At 35.8% G+C, this 20,306-nt stretch overlaps 1 protein-coding gene across 1 annotated transcript; it reads right to left on the minus strand.

The window, feature by feature from the left end:
* Positions 1-1,584: 1,584 nt before the first annotated feature.
* On the minus strand, positions 1,585-18,677 carry taldo1 (transaldolase 1). The gene is made up of 8 exons (XM_054611844.1): positions 18,484-18,677; positions 12,429-12,552; positions 10,976-11,083; positions 9,200-9,331; positions 6,219-6,394; positions 5,276-5,473; positions 2,230-2,375; positions 1,585-2,117 (listed from the first exon to the last, which is right to left on the minus strand). The coding sequence occupies exons 1-8, from the start codon at positions 18,587-18,589 to the stop codon at positions 2,085-2,087; spliced, it is 1,023 nt and encodes a 340-aa protein (XP_054467819.1). The 5' UTR covers positions 18,590-18,677; the 3' UTR covers positions 1,585-2,084.
* Between the last annotated feature and the right edge of the window lie 1,629 nt (positions 18,678-20,306).

Genomic DNA, 20,306 nt, shown 5'->3' on the forward strand with positions numbered 1-20,306 from the left:
GTTCCCTTTTATTATTGTCCACGCTAATGCTTATCCTCTTCTTTAACATTTAAACTTTCCACATAAATATGACCCAATAATAATAACGTTAAATTACACATCTGGATTACCTAAAGCACCAGTTTGACCGATACTGAACCAACAAAAGACAGTTTTAAGTGAGGATTAATCCAAATGTTCTTATAATTTCAACAACAATAATAGGCAGGTAAAATATCTAAATTCAAATCAAACTCTGGGGCCAAAAAACAAACATTTAAATTTGTCCACCCAATTGGAATTTCTATCAAAAATGATCTGAGTACAAGTTCGGTCCTGGAGTTTTGACATTTATCTTTGCTTACATTAGATAATCGATGTATACTAAGATGTGAGGTGTTTGTTTATCATCTGTAAATGTTCTTTAAAAAGGTTTATTTTTTTAAACCTAGTTACATTACATTACATTACAGTCATTTAGCAGACGCTTTTATCCAAAGCGACTTACAGGAAGTGTATTCAACATAGGTATTCAAGGTATTCACTAGTTAGAAGTGAAGTGAATTATTGTTGACACATGATATGCAGTACAATCAGTGGTAATAGTACGTTTGGAGAGGAACTGTTTTGATTACCAGACGGTTCATATCTTTTACTTTTGATTTCTTAAGCATTCAAAACAGGTTCAGAACTGGAATAGACACATTTCAGGCTCACGGCTGAATGTCTGGTATGTCAAGCTTCAACATTCGAGGAGAGAATTTATTCAGCCTCAGTTACAAAATGCTGGTCAACCTTTTTAAAGTTGTGCGAACACCTTTTTAACGATTGTATTTCTATATATTATAAACTTGTTTCATTTAACTTTCTTTTGTTGTTCACTGACAATTTACAGTGTCACAAAAAACACTAAAAAGAGACTTGAAATCCGGAAAGAAAACTTGTTTTACTTTACGTTCTGTGCATTATTATGATTATTATAAAGCCTGTGTAAGACCACTTATTATGTGCTTAATATGTTATTAAATTATAAATGTATAATTGTGTGAAATCTCTCCTTCAAGTCATATAATGGACAAAATCTGAAATCCTTTTTTGCTAAAACTGCAACATTTGGTCGCCTCAAATCTCCACAACCTGCATGAAATAATCACAAACACAAGAGGAAACATATCTAATAAATACGAGTTAAATTAATCCTTAATTACCTTGAGACACCTGCCACACTTCCTTTCAAAAAGCTTCAAAGTCCCACCAAAACAGTGAGGTTTAGTCTGTCATCTGTTCAGGTGTTTCAGTAAATGTGCTCTCCCTATAAGCTCTGAAGGAGTGGAGGCGGAGCTAAGATTAACAGGAGCAGACAGAATGGCGTTTAACTGGCTTGTCCAGAGAAAAACAAACAAACAAAAAAAACTCATGACAAAAGCTGTGCGTCAGGAGGAGGATTTTGTAAAACTGCTCAGAATAATCCCAGTTTACCTGAACCTGACGTGGGTCCCCATTCAAAAACGCCTCGCAGGGTTTCCTTTGTGTGTGTCTGACACCTGTCGTAACACAGCCACCTGTCGACAAAGAAACGGAATAAAAACAAGCCGAACACAAATGTAATGACTGAGATTTTTATTCATTGAAAGAGCAAAAAAAGATAATCTTCTGGAGGAATGATGGTACAGTGTTGGTCTTTATCAAACTTGGACCCTCAGCTCTGTCCGAATGGCGTTGATACAAACATCTTGGTCCTTTTGCCAAAAAAAAGTGCTCATGGTTCTTTCAATTAGTCACATGATGTTTTCAAAGCCTCATTTCGTCTCAAGTTTGTCCCTTTCTGGTCAAATTTATAGTAAATATTAAGACTATTTAACAGCAAATCCACACCCACATAAGCATCAATCACCATTTATGTTTGGTCAGAAAACAAACACAGTTAATCTCAGTCTAAGAGAAGACCTCCGTTCGGGGTGGAGGTCTCTGGAGTTTGGTCAGATGAGGAGAGGGGAGGCCTTCTAGCGCTCTGGACCTTCACTCAGGCAGTTGGAGACAAAGATGGCAGCCCGGTAACTCCTTGTACTTCCTGTGAACGCAGGTGGAGACGCCGGATCTGTCCGTTACTGGCCGTTTTTCACGTTGAGCATTTTCTCCTGCGATTCAGAAGAAAAGATTACAAAAGAGTGAGCATACAAAGCATCTTTATACTGACTGCAACATTGAAACATACACATTTAACGACAATGAAACATAAAACAAACGTACTTTGATCATGGTCTCCAGCTTGACGGCGTCGGCAGCGAACTTGCGGATTCCGTCGGACAGTTTCTCGACGGCCATGCGGTCCTCGTTGTGCTCCCAGCGGTAATCCTTCTCATCCAGGTGGATCTTCTCCAGATCACAGACCTTGGCTGCAGAAACAAACCATCGAGGGTGGGAACATGTGCATCTTAGTTTTTAAGGTTTTACATATTGTTAAAAAAAACTCGAGATCAAATTCTCATTATTTCCTCAGCGCTGTCTCATTCCCATCTCTGGATTGCAGAATCCAGAGAGTGTTGACACAAAACCAAAAGTATGACTTATACACGAAACCCTGCTTAAAATCCTTATTTTTTTTTTTTTTAATTAAAAACATTGAAATCATTTTTTTTTTTTTAAAAGTACATGGTTTGCAATTATCTGTCCTCTATACTTGATTCGTGGGATTTAAATTTCTATTTCGCGAGCAAAAAAAAAAAAAAAATAAAAAAAAAAAAAAAAACAAAAAAAAAAAAATAAAATAAAAAATTGCAACCAGATATCACAAGATTGTATTTTATAAAACAGCGCCCCCCCTATTTTGCATCAGTAATAGCTCAGGCAGAGCGTGGTACTGCAGCATGGGTGAGCCTTCCAAAACCAAAAAAAACACTTTAATAGCAGGTGTCGGTGCAGCATCGTTTGCATTAACACAAGCGGCAGAAGATTCCTGTACACAGAAACCTATGGATGTCACGAAAGCACGCACTCATCATAGGAATGTCACGCCCGATGGCAGAGATCGGTATGTTCTTTTTGTCCAAACTCAAGCATCATAACTAAGTAATCAGACAGTTAAAATATAATAAACAGGTAAACCAAAAAACTAACAATAACTTAATTATGATTTACGAGTCTGTTCCCATGCAGACAATTCCAGGTTGATTTGGGATTTATAAAGTGCACACGTATGCAAAGTTTTATAAATTAGAAAAGACCGTTTCCTCATTGCTATGAACAATGTGGATTCTCAGATTTGATTTTTATGAATGAAACCTCAGGTCTGTTTACAGATTTCCATCCAGATTTTGTCTTTGTGATACTCTGTTCGCTACAGTTTACAGTAAATTGCTCTTCGTGCTGAAAATAATAATTTTACAAACGGAGATTGTTGTATTCATAATTTTTATCTAATTTTCACCTTTGTGCCATTAATCTTAGATTAGAGGGGAAATATAAATCTAAAAACAATGGGCCTTATAATAAAAGGTGCTTCGTTCAGTTGAACAAACATTACGATCTTATTCTTTCCTCAGGAACAAAAACATGCAGAGCTGCTGATGTCAAAAGGCGTTCACATAGAAGCCATAAGTGTGACTTGATGCTTCTGAAGGTTTAATTATTGTCTCAACATATTGCTGATGTTATCGGAGGAGTCATCTCACGCATTCAGAATTCCGTCTCGTCTCTCTGTGCCCTCCGATAATGGGCGACGACGAGCGATCCCCCCCGAGGGCTGATGAGAGGAAAAACCTTCTGAAGAAACACCATTGTCCTTCTTGACGCAACAACGTAGCATGAGGCGCTTTAATAGCAGGTGTCGGTGCAGCATTGTTTGCATTAACACAAGCTGGAGAAGATTGCGGTACACGGAAACCCTCTGGATGTTGTTCCATGAGGTCATGAAAGCATGCACTCATCATAGGAATGTCACGGTCTGCTCTCAAAAGATCGGTATGAGAGCAGCGGTTGAACGATGACCCGCGGCAAAAAAAACAACAAAAAAACGACTGCAAAACGAAGTGTGAGAATATTTATTGAGTTTATGTGCACTAGTTTTATTTCTGCTCGTTGTGAGAGTATCTTGCGTTTTGTCTGTCATCTATGGTGCTTGGAGCAAATAGCCAATAAGACTGATTTATTCATGATTTATTCATGTAATCTGCCAAAAATATGGACAGACCACAAAAAAAAACAGCTGCATCAAAGCAACAAACACTGGAACAAGGCTGAAAAGGTCACATGGAGGTTCGGTTATGGCTAGGCGTTGTGGCCTCAAGTTCAAATCAGGGTATAATATTGAAGCACGTACGGTACCCGTATGGATCACAGTACTTCTGGTGGGTGAGAGGTGGAGCAGCGGTTTGACATCTGCACGGCATCATTTCAACAATCCTGACATCAATTTAAAGTGACAACAATTCAAAATCTTATCTTGGTTGCATCAGCTTCAGCGGTTATTTGGAAAAAAAAACCCACGATATTCAAATAAATAGTAAATAAATTACTGCATTTTATTAAAATATGCGCTTTAACTAAAAGACATCGTTAGCATTAGTAGTTTTAATTATACATTATAAGCTGTTCAGAGCTGGAGTGAGGAAGTTAAACAGCTCATAATTCTATCTCTAATATCTATTTTATATTTCTGTAAAATTGTCTACTTCAAACAAGTCGTTTTTACTGAGAGGGGCTTGAACGCACCACGCAGGTAAACGCGACCTCCGTTAACGTTTAGCTCCGTACTGTCGGCAGAATGGACTGCGACACCTCTGAGAAGCATTGATGGGAATGAATTACAATATAATAAATGTCTGATTAAGTTTGTTGTTGTTTTTAAAAAGGTTTTTCCTCCACGGCGCATTTTTGGATTTGCAGTTTTAACAAATTGTGAACTTTATGTCTTCTTCTCTCACCGACACGTCATGTTTCCGTCTTAAATGTGACCAGAAAAATATCAAAATATAAAACTTGTCGTCTCGAGGTGCATCTCAAGGCTCTACCCATCAGCACGGTAGAGTCAAACTTCATACCACTCTTTACTTTTCACCCGAGATGCAGTCATTATATACACGTTGTTATTTTTTGTATTTAAAGCAATGCAGAGCTATTTATTTGTCATGCATGTACACAGGATTGATATCAATAACTTCAGTGTAATAGAAGTGAGCACGGTGGAGCTCCACTATCTATGATAACACAAGTATCGGATAAGGACTCGGTATCAAAAGGAAGCAGAGATAATTATGATAGCAGCTTTTTACAGCCTTTGGATCATAAAACACCGTACCTTTCTCCGCGTTGAGCATCTTTGTGATGGTGCTTTGGTCCTGGCTGAGTTCTGCCAGCAGCCCCGGGGAGATGGTGAGCAGATCGCATCCCGCCAGAGCTTTGACCTGCCCCGTGTTCCTGAAGGAGGCGCCCATCACCACGGTGCTGTAGCCAAACTTCTTGTAGTAGTTGTAGATCTTGGTGACGCTCAGCACACCTGGGCAAAGGAGAAGAGGAAACATTTAAAGACAGACAGAAGGATGTTTTCTTAAGGAAAAAAACTTTTTAATGGTGTAGTTTGTCCTTTTAGTTTTTTGTTAAATGAGTTTTTGTGGTCGTGGTAGAAACATGTAGACGAGTTGGTTGTCAAGTTCTGAGAAAAGTGGCCTTGTAATGGATGTGTACAACAAATGTGTTTATGATTGAAGTGTTTATCTACTAGAGCACAAGGGACAAGTAAAAGTCCTGCATCCTGCAAAAAGTTACTTCATTTAAAAAAAGTACAAAAGTATTAGCGTCAAAATACACTAAAAGTATCAAAAGTAAAAGTACTCATTATGTAGAATGTCCTATTTCAGAATAATACAGGCTATATTTATAATTATTGATGCATTTATGTGTTCATCACTTAGATACTTATATACTAACTATATGCTCCTTAATAATACATCATAGTTTATTATTTGATTCATATTTTGTAGTAAGAATCTGCAATGTAGAAAGTAAGTACTTAGTGAACCTTAGTAAACCCTAAGTACAGTAGTTGAGTACTTAACTTAGTTTACTTCACTTTAAGTTCATTTTAACTTATTTAGTTAAGATCTCAAAGTTCTGCAGAGATCTAGCCTCTTCGTTTTGCTCTCAAATCGACCAAATTGATGCATTTAACTTTAAAAATGTACAATTTTTTTCTGTCCCCAGACGCCAATCTGTCGGCGTCCTGCAGGAGACCCTGGTCTTACCGGGGTCTTCGTGGGACTCGTAGCTTGCGCGGCCGGTGCTCTCCTTGTACCAGTCGAGGATACGACCGACGAAGGGCGATATGAGAGTTACTTTTGCTTCTGCACAGGCCACAGCCTGAGCGAAGGAGAAGAGCAGGGTCATGTTGCAGTGAATGCCGTGGTCCTTCTCCAGGACCCTGTGGAAAGAAAAAGAAAATCAAATGTACTTTTTTAAAAAACGAGCAGTTATATGTCCAGATGTGAACATGAATTCTTCCTCTGCATCCCGTTTCAAACCAGGTCCTCCTCAAAAGATGGAAACAAGTCACAGAAAATAAGAATATGACACAATACAGTTCTAAAAAGGTGTTGTCTTTTTGGTTGAGACATTTTTATTTAATATTTATGTGGAATCCAATTGAGGCGGTCCAGATATCAGAGATCCAGTTTCCAGATTTACCATTACATCAGGCTCGTTTCATCTAGCATTTGTGGCTAAACGCGAAAAATAATGCACCGTAATTTGTATTATTATTAATTTTGTATGTTATCAACGTAAACACAAACAAGGAAATGTAGAGACAGAAAAAGCCGACACAGGGCAGGAATGGAGGTGGATTTGTCCCAAAAAATGGTGATCTTTCAGTCAGGAGAGCTGATTGTTCGCCGTGTGATATGAGAAATCAATGTTGATTTATTCCTCACGTAACTTGCATGCTTCAGTAAAGCAGTTCCGCAGATATCTGAACCCAAACCACAATGTTTTTCTAAACCTAAGTAGTTTTGTCGTCTAAAACTTAAGTTGTTTCCTGTGAAGACAGAAGTTTATTTTGAAAAGACTGTGTGCATGTATTGAGCAGAAATTGATACGAGTTTCTGGACTTTTGTTGGAAAAACTGACAGTGACATTGACATTGGTTTGCAGACAGGTACGCGTTTTAAATCAGAAACCTGTAGGTTTAGTCGGGTTATATAACTCAGCCCCTTCGACATCATCGTGTTCTCTCCTCCTTGTGTGGCTAATAATATCTTTTTCCATGTGCCTGAATTCTTTGAGTGTCTTTGCTGAAGACGTTTGAGTCACATGTTAACGCCTGACAGCAGACGGCATCTATAGAATGACTTTTAGAGCGGCAACGATTCATCTTTCATTTGCCAAATATTAAATGTATCGTCTACTATTTAGATGATCGATTAAATCGGTTTCAGTAATATATTTTACTTAATTTCTCTGTGACCATTAAACAGAATATCTTTGAGTTGTGGACAAAACAACATGTTTGAGGATGTCGTTTTGGGAAACACTGATGGATATTCTTTTTACCATTTTATAGACCAAAAAAACTATTTGATTAATTGAGAAAGAGTTGCAGCCCTAGTGGATTCCACACAAAGTGACTACACGTTCATGTCTGCACTTTTTGCACCGGAGTCATAAATGTCTGGTCATAAAGCAGTCTCTCTCTCTCTCTCCGCAACAATGTGCCTCGAGTTCTTGGAGTGCCACGAGGAGGACTTCATTTCCAGAACCTTCTGAGGTTCTCAGTCCTGTTTAAAAAAGAAAACATGAGGTACCGCACAAAGTTACCTAAAGCGTACGGTTGTAGGATTCAAATAGAAAACTCATTTCAGTTAACTTTGTGACACATTGGTAGAGAATAGAGAGCAAATAGAGAATAGAGTTTGTCACTTGGATCTTATCAATAATACTCTCTTATCGACATTCCTTTAATATAATATTGTAAAAAAGTATAAATTCAGAACAGGATCAATATTTTTTTACAATTTAAATACAACTAAATGTTTCTAGAAAAGCTACAATAATATTTTACAACAGCAAAGTCACAATATGAACTCGTAATATCTCACTGGATACAAATCTAAAAACGTCAATAAAATAAATCAGAGTGAAGTTTATGAAGAATGTCTTGTTCTCGGTCCTCTGATGTGATTCACTGCCTGCTGAGAAGTTTACAAGAGTTTTGAGATACCTGGTAAACTGATCTAAACAGGTAAACTACAGACAGACAGCTCTTGTTTTAGTTTGCGTGTGTATTGATAAATGATTGGCTTTATAGTCGTGAAGGTTTTATTTCACATCTTGAACGAAAAGCATAGTTTCCGTAACCGTCTCCATTGCGGCCTCTCTGATCTGTTTGCTCTACGTGTGTGTGTGTGTGTGTGTGTGTGTGTGTGTGTGTGTGTGTGTGTGTGTGTGTGTGTGTGTGTGTGTGTGTGTGTGTGTGTGGAAGCTGCTGCAGTGTGATAATATATTACACAAAACATTAAAAAGTACAAATCCAGGCTTCGTTACCCATCCCTAGATCCTGAGGGCTTGAATTACTTTTATGTCCCGGCAATTAAAATTATCATAATTTTTTAAAGAACAGTTTGGGTGTTTTCATGCATATTTTACTGATCGTTAAGAAACTACCGGGTACTAGTTTCTGGTTGGCTTTCAGTCATTAGAAACGAGAGGTCCATGTTGATTTATTTGTCACAATTTGTGCACTACGTAGTTATTTTAACCCAAACGACAATCTTTTGCTAAACCTAACTCAGGTTTTACCTTTGAAGAGGGAAGTTGATTTTGAAGACTGTGTGCAAGTTGATCGACTTTTATTGGAAAACGCACAAAAGAAAGAGGATTAACTTTTCATAAGATATCGTTCGAAACCGTTCTATAAACAATCCGTGTACAGCGACATTGATTTGCAGACAGGAAAAACGAGTTTAAATCAGAAACCTGAATCTTTAGGCGGGTTATATAACGCAGCCCCTCTGATGTTCATCGTGTTCTCTTCTCCTCACGTTGCTAATCTCTTTTTCCACATGCATGAATTCTTTGAGCCTTTAGAGCCGCAATGATTAATTGCAAGGTTTTGGTCTTTATTTCATGCAAGACAGACCGCCTCCACGTCGTAAAATGTTAAAATCAATTAAAAAAAAAACAGAGACAAATAAAACAAGTCAGACGAGCATAGTTCACATGAAACGCTCACCTGCCGGCCTGGATCCCCTCCCACGTGGATGACAGCTTGATGAGCACTCGGTCTTTGCCGATGCCAGCTTCCTCGTAGAGAGCGATGAGCCTCAGGGCCTTGGCAACCATCTCATCTTTGTCAAAGGAAAGTCTGTAGGACGAAGATCAAACAACGCAGACATTACAGATAGGAACATTTAGCTGCACTCTTATCTCCACACACAATTATTTTGGTGTACTTAGGAGTAATTCTATTAATTCATCTCAGGCGTGGTTTGATCCTTGGCTCCTCCCCCTTTTGCGTCAGAAGGATAGGCTGGTGTCTACCATGGCAGTTTCATAAAAGCTGTTACTGTGTTTTAACAATTCATGATTAAAGTACTTATTTTACTGAGGTTGTTCTACAAAAATAGACCATCTAAGTTGTTTAAACAAAGTTTTTCCTCAAGGAAAACATACATTTTGTATTTTACAAGATTTCACTAATACCTTATTGAACATTTATGTGGCTCATGACTGATGGAACCCTCTAAACCCGAAGCGGTTTCAGGGATTTTTTCCGCTCCTGTCACATTTTTTCTCTCTGTGGCCTTGATTTTTGCTACAATATTAAAGTCCTGCTCCTCTATGGAAACAGAACAATCATGGCTAGAAGTAGCGATAACTCAAAAATGTATTTTGTGCAGGATAAAAAAGAAAACGAAAAAAAAGAAAACACAGGTTGAATATCTTTGATAATTTATTTTACACAAATTGGCTAACAATGGAATTGATATATCCAACATGTTATCAAGTGTCTACAAGTGTTACCAATGTTCAACAAAAATAAAATTTAAAAAAAGGAGGCTCTACGTACTAAATATATTGAGATATTCTCATTTTTACATCCTCTCCATCTGCGTTCAGCAGCCTGGAGTTCAGTCGAAGTTTCACTGAATCTTTGTCACGTGACTGTTGGTCTCAGCTGAGTCAATCACGGCTTTCATAGCTGCACTGAGGAGCTCAGAATTTAATGTTTTTTTACAGAATCTGGTCACTTCAAACGGGTTATTTGTGGCAAGATTTCAAATGAGACACATAGAATAAAATGTTTTTGATGAAATATCACAATTTTAAGCTTAGTTTCGGCTGTGTTTTCTGACAGAAGCATTAATCACAAATGTTGTGTTCAAGGACCATCAAAAACATGAATGGGTTTTTACAGCTTCTGTCCGTTATAAACTGTGTAGTTTTGGCGACTGTTTAAAGAAAACATGCTTTCCGTCCTGCTGGCGGGTTTTGGGTTTCAGAGGGTTAAGGTGTAGTGGGCAGGATTTGCCACCATCTAGTGGTGAGGTTGCAGATTGCATGAAGACATATGAAGTCATAAAAAGGTAACAAAACATCTTATTTTCAGGTGATTATTATCTAATGAAAACGTTCTTAATATTAAAATCCATTAATGACAATAGATCCCCTAAAATGCAACACACTGTTCCTTTAAAGGAAATTCCATTTTTTTTTATTTGAGGACATGAGATATAATGATGTAACTGGAGATTGAAGTATTAAGTGTGAAGTTATCCCAGTAGACAGTAACACGCTGCAGAAGGATTCACTGCGATCCTCCAAAGAATGTGAGGACATAAAATCAAAGTAAATCAAGTTTTTCCACATGACAGTGAAGACATAAACAACATTTTCTCTTAATGCCGTCTGTCTGCACTCGGTTTACAGCATCTCTCAGTCTACGTGTTACTTTGAAAAGTGTTTCCTGTCATAATTAGCACCATGTGACTCGTTGTTTGTTTCCTACCTGGCGTCCACCTCCGTAGAGACTCTGCCGGGGACCTTCTTCAGGATCTCTAGCCCGAAACTCACAAACAGCTTGTCCATGGTGTGGGCTACCTGCTCCTCCTCGGTTCTGGACGGAGAGGGAAACATTATGAAGCTGGTTAACTAAACGTCATTTACACTGGAAAAGGAATTTAATGGACACTGGGTAGTTGTTATTATATTATCATAGATTACACTCAAACAATAAGGTGCAAAGTCGCAAAACCATACAACAATTTAGTAACACCTTTTTTCCTTTTTTAATAACACATCATTTCATGAGTCCAAGACATTTTTCTAGTCAAACAAAACCTGCAATCGATCCTTTTTGTACCAAAATCTAGAAAAAAAAAAAACTAGATGAAAGACTGTTTGTATGAATTTGCTCAAAGCCAATCACCTCGAGCATTCTTGGATTTAAAGCGAATTATCATGTTGACCCAGATTTCCTCAGACCATTTTTATGCTTTTTTTTTCTTGCTGAATAAATTATTTCCAAGGAATTGTGAGCACATACGGTTAACAAAAGATTTAAAGTGTCAATTAAATCAAGTAATCGATTTGTTGACTAAATAGAATGAGTGTAAGTCTAAAAATAATCTATTGAGTGGAGGACAGCCCTTACTCTAATATGCACTAAAAGACAAATGTTCTACATTTTAATATATATTTTGATCAAAAATAAAAAATAACACCCTGTTTTTTGAATATGAAAATTAATATTTGGTTGTGAAAAAAAGGCGTCAGTGCTGCGCTGAATCCGCACAACTTCACTTTCATTAATTGGAAATAAAATGTAACGTTGTTCAAGCTGAATGAGGAATAACTTGTGATGGAGACACCGTGTGTCACGTTACGTCTTATGAACAAACCACGTATTTATCAGCCGTGTGCTCGAGATCAGGTGACTTAAAACACATCTTATATTGTTATGTTTACTGGAATTGGAAATACGATATCGCCAAAAGCAAGTAGAAAACTTTCAGCTGCCTGCGATCTACTTCCTTAAAAATATATATTACAATAGTTTGAATCTTTGGCTTTAAAAAAAAAAAAAAAAAAGATATACACACATATATATTTGAACAGCATTCTTGGCTGATTTTAACAGCCCTAAAGAGGGAAACAGACGGCTTAACTATGTAAACAGAGCACAGAGAAGCTCAGATCACAGCACACACAAAGAGAAAGAGACAATTCTCCACTATATCTTTACACAGCAAATAGTTCAAATAGTGGCTCTGATTATCAAATACAGAACCTTTAAGGAACTTTGGCAATACCGTGCACAGAGGAATAGTGCTGTGCAACATCTGCAAAACCACATAAAATGTTCCCTTTGACTTCAAGACAGATTTCAACAGTTATACAACTAAATAATTGTCTAATGTCAGGCCCTCTGGTTTAGCTCTCATTCGTGGACAACATCTTACCCTCCTTTGGCGGTGCCGTATTTGATGGCCTGGTCCACCAGGTGCTGGTAGGCCGGCATCTTGGCAGCAGCCAGGATGAGAGACGGGTTGGTGGTGGCATCTTGAGGCTTGTACTCCTCGATGGCTGCAGGACGGGAAAAGACAGAAAAGGAGTTAAAAGTCTCATACAGACATCCAGAAACTGGTTACTCACATTATTATTAAATATCAAATGTTTGACACATGGGATCATCACATCGTGGTAGATATCCTCATACTTTATGAAAGATTTTAAAACACTTTTCTTTTTTTTTTTTTTATTTCTGGTCCAGTAAATGATAAATGTTTAACTGAACCCCTTATTGTCTGCAGGAGGAGGCAATGTTAAATAGAATGATCCGTCAAGATTTACACAAAAACATAAAGACCTTCATTATACGTAAACAATTTAACAACTTTATTATTTTGAACAGGTCTCAATCACAAATTTTATAAAAAAAAAAGATAAAAAAAAAAAAAAAAAAGAAAGAAAGTGAAATGCTGCTCTATGATACATTTAAAAAGTCAAAACATAAAGAGGAAAGGTGAAGTAAAAAGGTTGCATTAACAATTACGGATTTATAAAAACGAAACGGTTTCCTTAGAATGTTCTATTTTAGTTTTTTATTATCATCTTTCATTAATACATCTCACAGTATTTCCTAACCTCCCGGTAGGCGTCTATTCTGACAACTGACAAATTGAACCAGTTGAATCTGCAATAAACTGCTGCCGTCAGATAGAAAATGGCGCCATCTACTGTACAGAAATACATCTGTACCCTGCTCTGAACTCTGACTGAGACAGAGAAAGCAGATGGATATTAATACTTCTGTTGATATAAAGAAAAACAGTTGAACACCAACGTCAGGAGGACAAAGGATTAAGTAGAGCAAAGATTAATGATTCAATAGTCTTTGTTTATTCCGAAATCTTGATTATTTGCTGCTGAGAATTCTTTATACTCTCACACTTAAGTCCTTTCTGCTGCAGCTTCATCAATTTGGAAATTAATGCAAAAATGAAACACTAACAAGGAGCTAATAGAATATTTAAAGCTGAAAAAAATGCAATTTCGTGAAAAATTATAAATTGACTTGATGAATAATTTTCAATTCTGTTGCACAATGTCACAAGGCCTCTGTAAAACGCCTTCCACAACCGAAAGAACTCCACTTTAAAACTCACAGATAACAGCACTGAATGGCAGGCTTTAATTCGATATGCACGAGGGCCTTCTCGTGCAGCTCGGTGGTATTTATGTCAGCGCTCGATTGTTGCTGCAGAATCCAGTCGGTGCTGGCAGCTCTACAGCCGGAGAACAAAGGTTGCCTCTGTTCTGGAGCCAGTTATCTCTCAACCCCTCCTTCAAACAAACTGAATTGGATCCTTCTGGAGGTCAGCGGGTTTGGACTCAATACTTAACAGTTCAAGGAGACTCCTCACAGTTAAAAGTGCTGCTGGTTACAGCAGAATTTAACAAAACACGGGGTCTGGTCTGTCTAACACCTGGGGCATAAAAAAAAAAAGCAGTTTTGTAAGCTTTACATAATTTAAAAACCATCCCAGATATATTTCCACTGACAAAACACATCAACTGGGAAAATTTACAGCATGAAATTATGACAGAAAGCCTAAAACACAACTAAAAGATTGTAAATGATATAAATCTAGCCTGGACTTTTCTGTCTCTCTGTGCACAAACTACATTCCTCATGCACATTACAGCAACAAAAAAAAGTGCAGCTGTCTCTTAAAATCAATGTGACATGATTATGTCCAGCGACATGTGCTAAAGCATGCGGGGGAGACATCTTGTTATCCGGAACAGAAATAAAGACAAAGAACGTCTTTCCACATTGATGAATGTGCTCGGATTTGAATTCTAGTCGTGTAACGTTTGTGCACAGAAGCACAGCTTTCCACATCACAAATCATTCTGAGGGCTTTTGTGATGCATGAAAACCAATCACCAAATGTAATCAAACTTTATATTCCCAATAACCATAAAGGACTATAAAAAATATCCATTATGCACTCATTATCAGTCAGATTACTGCTTTAATCTAAATGGGATATCAGTATGCACACTAGTGTTGCATGGTATAAAAATACGACAAAAGGTATCGCAATACTCCATTTTATTAGTACCGGTACTTTAAAGTATGACAGTTTTTAAGTAAGAGTTCCTTTGACTTCTTATTAAAGACTTTTTAATGTGATATTTAGTTGCAAATATGAAGTTAACTATAACAAAAAATATATAACTGAAGTATAGGGGACATCAGAATAATGCATACCATGTACATTTTAATTAATACAGGTTTATATATATTTTTTTAAGTTCCATCATCTATTATTCAACTCCTGTTCATGACGTTTTAGGTTTTTGCCTACTGACACTTTAGACAGGTATCGATCGTATCCAAGTAATAACTTTGGTATCGTTATATTCATTATTACTTGGCTACAATACCTGTCAAAAGTCCAATTCATATGCTTTTTTTAAATAAATAAAATATGAATTAATATACAACTTTTTATTATATTATTTATTTTTGGATAACGTCAATGCAAGGCAGTGGAAGGTGTATAAATATTATTGTATGGCTCATAGTGTGCTTTTATTGTGAAAGATAAGAACGGAAAGAGTGAAGCACTAATGCGCTGCCTCTGCTGACGAAATGGGAGCAATGGAGAGTTTGCTGTCTTTGTTCAGACACAGAGCCTCTGTGTTATTATTGTATTACCTTCAAATATGGACACAACTCAGAACCCTCTGCTACACTACGTCAGTGCCACATTCAGCTCTGTGAGTCTGCTTTGTTGACGAGCATGAGAACGTATATAGAGTGATGCAGGGATGACGCATTTTTGTAGGCCAACCAGGAAGTTAGCTAAAAAAGCTGGTCAATATGGAGAAAATCAAATATGATAATACCTCGATAACACAATGTTTTTTTAGGGGTGACTATTTGAGTTCTTAAAAAAAATAATGAAGGGGTCCTCTTTCAACATTAGTGCACACAAGTCGGTCATCTGTCCAAAGCAATACTGAACAATTATTCATCTCACAAGGAACTTTCTTTAAAAGCTTAAACCATTAATGACTGTTAAGGATAATTAAGCTGGTTAGCAAGAAGCCTTGTGCAAAATGTCCCCCTCGGCCTTCTCCATTTACTTTCAAGCTACTCGATGCAACATTTCTTCCCCTATTCTATTCACATATGTGAAGAAAGAGCGTGCTGTTACACCATGTCTGACCAAGTTCTTGCATTTCTTGAGTGAAGAGGAAGTGTTGCGGCTTGATTCTAACAAGTCTAAACTTGCATGCAGTGAAATCTGAAGAATCTTACAACATGTATGCATTACTTAGATTTTAAAAGAAGAGAAGCCAACGGCTGGTAAATCTTGGGTAACCACTCTTCTTATCACCATCACAAATTTGTTTCCCTTTTTCTAACGACGGTGCTGACAGAGATGTACACAACGCTTGAGAGATGATCTGATTACATTGTTGGATCTGCAGACGATGTTGATGTGCAGGATGTTGTTGCAACCACTGATTATTCCATCGCTGCTTAATCTGTCAATACATTTTTTGATTAATTGTTTTTTTTTAGTCTATAAAAATGCCAGTTTAATTGTGAAACATGACCAGTTTCTCTCCAAATATCCGAGCTGATGTCTTCAAATTGTTTCCTGTGCATCAGACTCACATACTTTTATGCCAATACTTGTATTTGAGCAGTAAAACTTTATTATTAGCTTGTCAGTCACCTGTTGAGAACCTTGAGTTGCTCTAACTTGCATAAAAGGTACAATTCAAATTGTGTTTGATTGATTAAGCTGAGTTCAAAACTATGATCTGAGAGAAAAACAACACAAACACTCACTTTTGAGAGCTAGATTTTTGGATATTTTGCTTGTTGATTGAATTAACAATGACCCCTAATCAAAATTGTTATATTTTTGTTGATTATAATATTATATTACATTACAGTCATTTAGCAGACGCTTTTATCCAAAGCAACTTACAATAAGTGTATTCAACATAGGTATTCAAGAGAACTACTAGTCACCAGAAGTCATAAGTGCATCTCCTTTCTTAAACAAGCATCTAAGAGCATAACACAATTATTGGACTGCAATGAAGCATACAGCTGTTTATGTTGGTGTCAATTCCCTGTACGCATGCCTTAAAAAAATGCCTAAAGCCAGAAAGCCTCATGTGTCATTTAGCACAAAGATTATGCTTACAAATGTAAAACAAGTTCATGCAAAGAGCCTCCTCTCCTGCTGTGTAATAAGAGTCACATTATCAGCTTTCCAGAGTCATGCCTGGCTGTCACTAACCAGTTCTGTCATGTCATGGTGAGTCTGCGAGCTTGTTGGATGAGGAACTATCTGCTGGTTTTTGCGTCACACTTTTATTGTATTTCTGCACACATTTCCTCATTCTGAGCGTCCATTGAGAAACGTGACCTTTCCCCTCTGTGGTGCATGAAAGAGAGGAACGAGGGAGGAAAATCACTCTTTCTTTACACCCTGTTGGCTGCACAGCAGTATACAATATACAGTACCAGTCAATGTTTGGACACACCTTCTCATTCAACTACTTTGAAGAATCTAAAATATAAAACATATTCTGGTTTGTTGAGCATTTGTTTGTTTACCACATAATTCCATATGTGTTGCTTAATAGTTTGGATGTCTTCAATATTAATCTACAATGTAGAAAAAAATAAAAATAAAGAAAAACCATTGAATGAGAAGGTGTGTCCAAACTTTTGACTGGTACTGTACATTCTGACAGATTTAACTATAAAACATCATATAAACTCATTAAAACTACACCATTCAAATGTTACGTAAACAGTAATGCATCCATAAGGTTATAATAATCCAAAATATGGCTAATGTTATTTATAATTCTTGCTACTTTATTGTTTAACTATTTTTACTCCATTATAATTATTTGACAGCCTAATAGCTTAATAACTACTGCAGATGAATGTTGAAATACAATAAATAGGCCTAATTATAATAGAAAGTATGATACAGTACCAGTCAAAAGTTTGGACACACCTTCTCATTCAACTACTTTGAAGAATCTAAAATATAAAACATATTCTGGTTTGTTGAGCATTTGTTTGTTTACCACATAATTCCATATGTGTTCCTTCATAGTTTGGATGTCTTTAACATTAATCTACAATGTAGAAAAAAATAAAAATAAAAATAAAGAAAAACCATTGAATGAGAAGGTGTGTCCAAACTTTTGACTGGTACTGTGTTTATATATATATATATATATATATATAAAAAAAAATAAAAATAAAATAAAGAGAGAGAAACCATATGTGTGCAAACTTTTGACTGGTACTATATGTATATGTGTATATATATATATATATATATATATATATATATATATATATATATATAAAAATATATATATATATAAAAAAAAAAAATAAAGAAAGAAAAACCATTGAATGAGAAGGTGTGTCCAAACTTTTGACTGGTACTGTGTGTGTGTGTATATATATATAAAAAAATATATAAAGAAAGAGAATATTGAATGATAAGGTATATATATTTTTATATATATATATATATATATATATATATATATAAAAAAAAAAAAAAATAAAATAAAATAAAAAAATAAAAATAAAGAGAAACCATTGAATGAGATGGTGTGTCCAAACTTTTGACTGGTACTATATAAATATATATATATTCACTGCTTGCGCATGCGCAGTAGGTGCAAGTCGCAGCTCGTTTCAAGACGTGCTTCTTATTAATGTAAACAAAGACAGCAGTGACGTCACGGTGTCAGCTGTTGCGTGGCTAACTCGAGTAGCTACCTCCACTCATCAGGTATACCGGGTTTAACACGAGTAATCGGATTATCAGACTGTCAACAACAAAAAAAAGTTGGTTAGCTTAGCATTAGCTTCCCGGTTGAAAATGAATGAGATCGATGCTAACGACATGCTAACGGAGCTAGCGTTAGCATGCTGGTCGTTACCGTTGAAGTCTCCGGTGTCCGCCACCACCACGGTGTGCTTCTTCAGCTGGTTCAGCGCAGACTCCATCTCCACCTTCCTGCGTTTGTCCGGAGACGCAGACGACATGCTGATGGAGCTCGGGACCCCTTTATATACACCTGAACACGTGTGAGGGCAGGAGCGAGGTCAGGGGACGCGGGGGCGCGCAGGAGGGGAGGAGTCAGCGGGGACGCGCGTCACAAAGAGGAGACTTTTGAGGAAGTACCAGTTTATATATATATATAGTACCAGGTTAAAAGGAAGTGAGTAAATTCTTAAAAGAAACAGTTTAATACCAGTATTATATATATATATTTTTTTTATATATTTACAGTACCAGTTTATATACAAACCTTTATATTCGATATATTATTACCAGTTTATATTTTATATATATATATATATATACAGTACCAGTTTATATATACCAGTTTATATATATATAGTACCAGTTTATATTTATATATATATATATAGTTTATATATATATATATTTATATATATACAGTACCAGTTTATATATATATATACCAGTTTATATATATATAGTACCAGTTTATATATATATACAGTACCAGTTTATATATATATATATACAGTACCAGTATATATATATATACCAGTTTATATATATATACAGTACCAGTTTATATATATATACCAGTTTATATATATACAGTACCAGTTTATATATATATATATAGTACCAGTTTATATATATATACAGTACCAGGCAGAAAAGGAAGTGAATTACTGTAAATTCTTAAAAGAAACAGATTTAATACCAGTATTTTATTTTTATTTTATTTTATATTTTTTTTTATTTTATATATATATACTATACCAGTCAAAAGTTTGGACACACCTTCTCATTCGATGGTTTTTCTTTAATTTTCTTTATACTTTTTGGACTTTCTTTCTTTATTTTTATTATTATTTTTTTATTTTATATATATATATACCATAAAATAAATAATAATAATAATATATATTATTATAATATATATATATATATACACAGTACCAGTCAAAAGTTTGGACACACCTTCTCATTCATGGTTTTTCTTTATTTTTATTTTTATTTTATATATTTTTTTCTTTTATATATATACAGTACCAGTCAAAAGTTTGGACAAACCTTCTCATTCAATGGTTTCTCTTTATTTTTATTTTTATTTTATATATATATACAGTACCAGTTTATATATATATATAGTACCAGTTTATATATATATATATGACTACAGTTTATATATATATACCAGTCAAAAGTTTGGACACACCTTCTCATTCAACTACTTTGAAGAATCTAAAATATAAAACATATTCTGGTTTGTTGAGCATTTGTTTGTTTACCACATAATTCCATATGTGTTCCTTCATAGTTTGGATGTCTTCAATATTAATCTACAATGTAGAAAAAAATAAAAACAAAGAAAAACCATTGAATGAGAAGGTGTGTCCAAACTTTTGACTGGTACTGTATATATTTTTTTATTATTATAATAACTTCCGGGTGACTTAAGTCATTATAATACCACCTAAGTTAATCATATTTTGTATTAATCATCTGATAGTATAATAATACATTTTATTTACAGAGCGCTTTTCAGAGTACTCAAAGACGCTTTACAGACATGTAAAATCATTAAGAGCTACACACTATAAAATTAAAACACACAGCATTCGTCAGACATTAAAATCAGTTCTGAAGAGGTGAGTTTTGATTTCTGATTTGAACATTGGAAGATCATTGCAGTCTCGAATGTGTTGGGGGCGAGAGTTCCAGAGGGAGGGGTAACTA

This window comes from Anoplopoma fimbria, chromosome 2 (assembly GCF_027596085.1).
Source record: "Anoplopoma fimbria isolate UVic2021 breed Golden Eagle Sablefish chromosome 2, Afim_UVic_2022, whole genome shotgun sequence".
NCBI classification, from domain to species: domain Eukaryota; kingdom Metazoa; phylum Chordata; class Actinopteri; order Perciformes; family Anoplopomatidae; genus Anoplopoma; species Anoplopoma fimbria.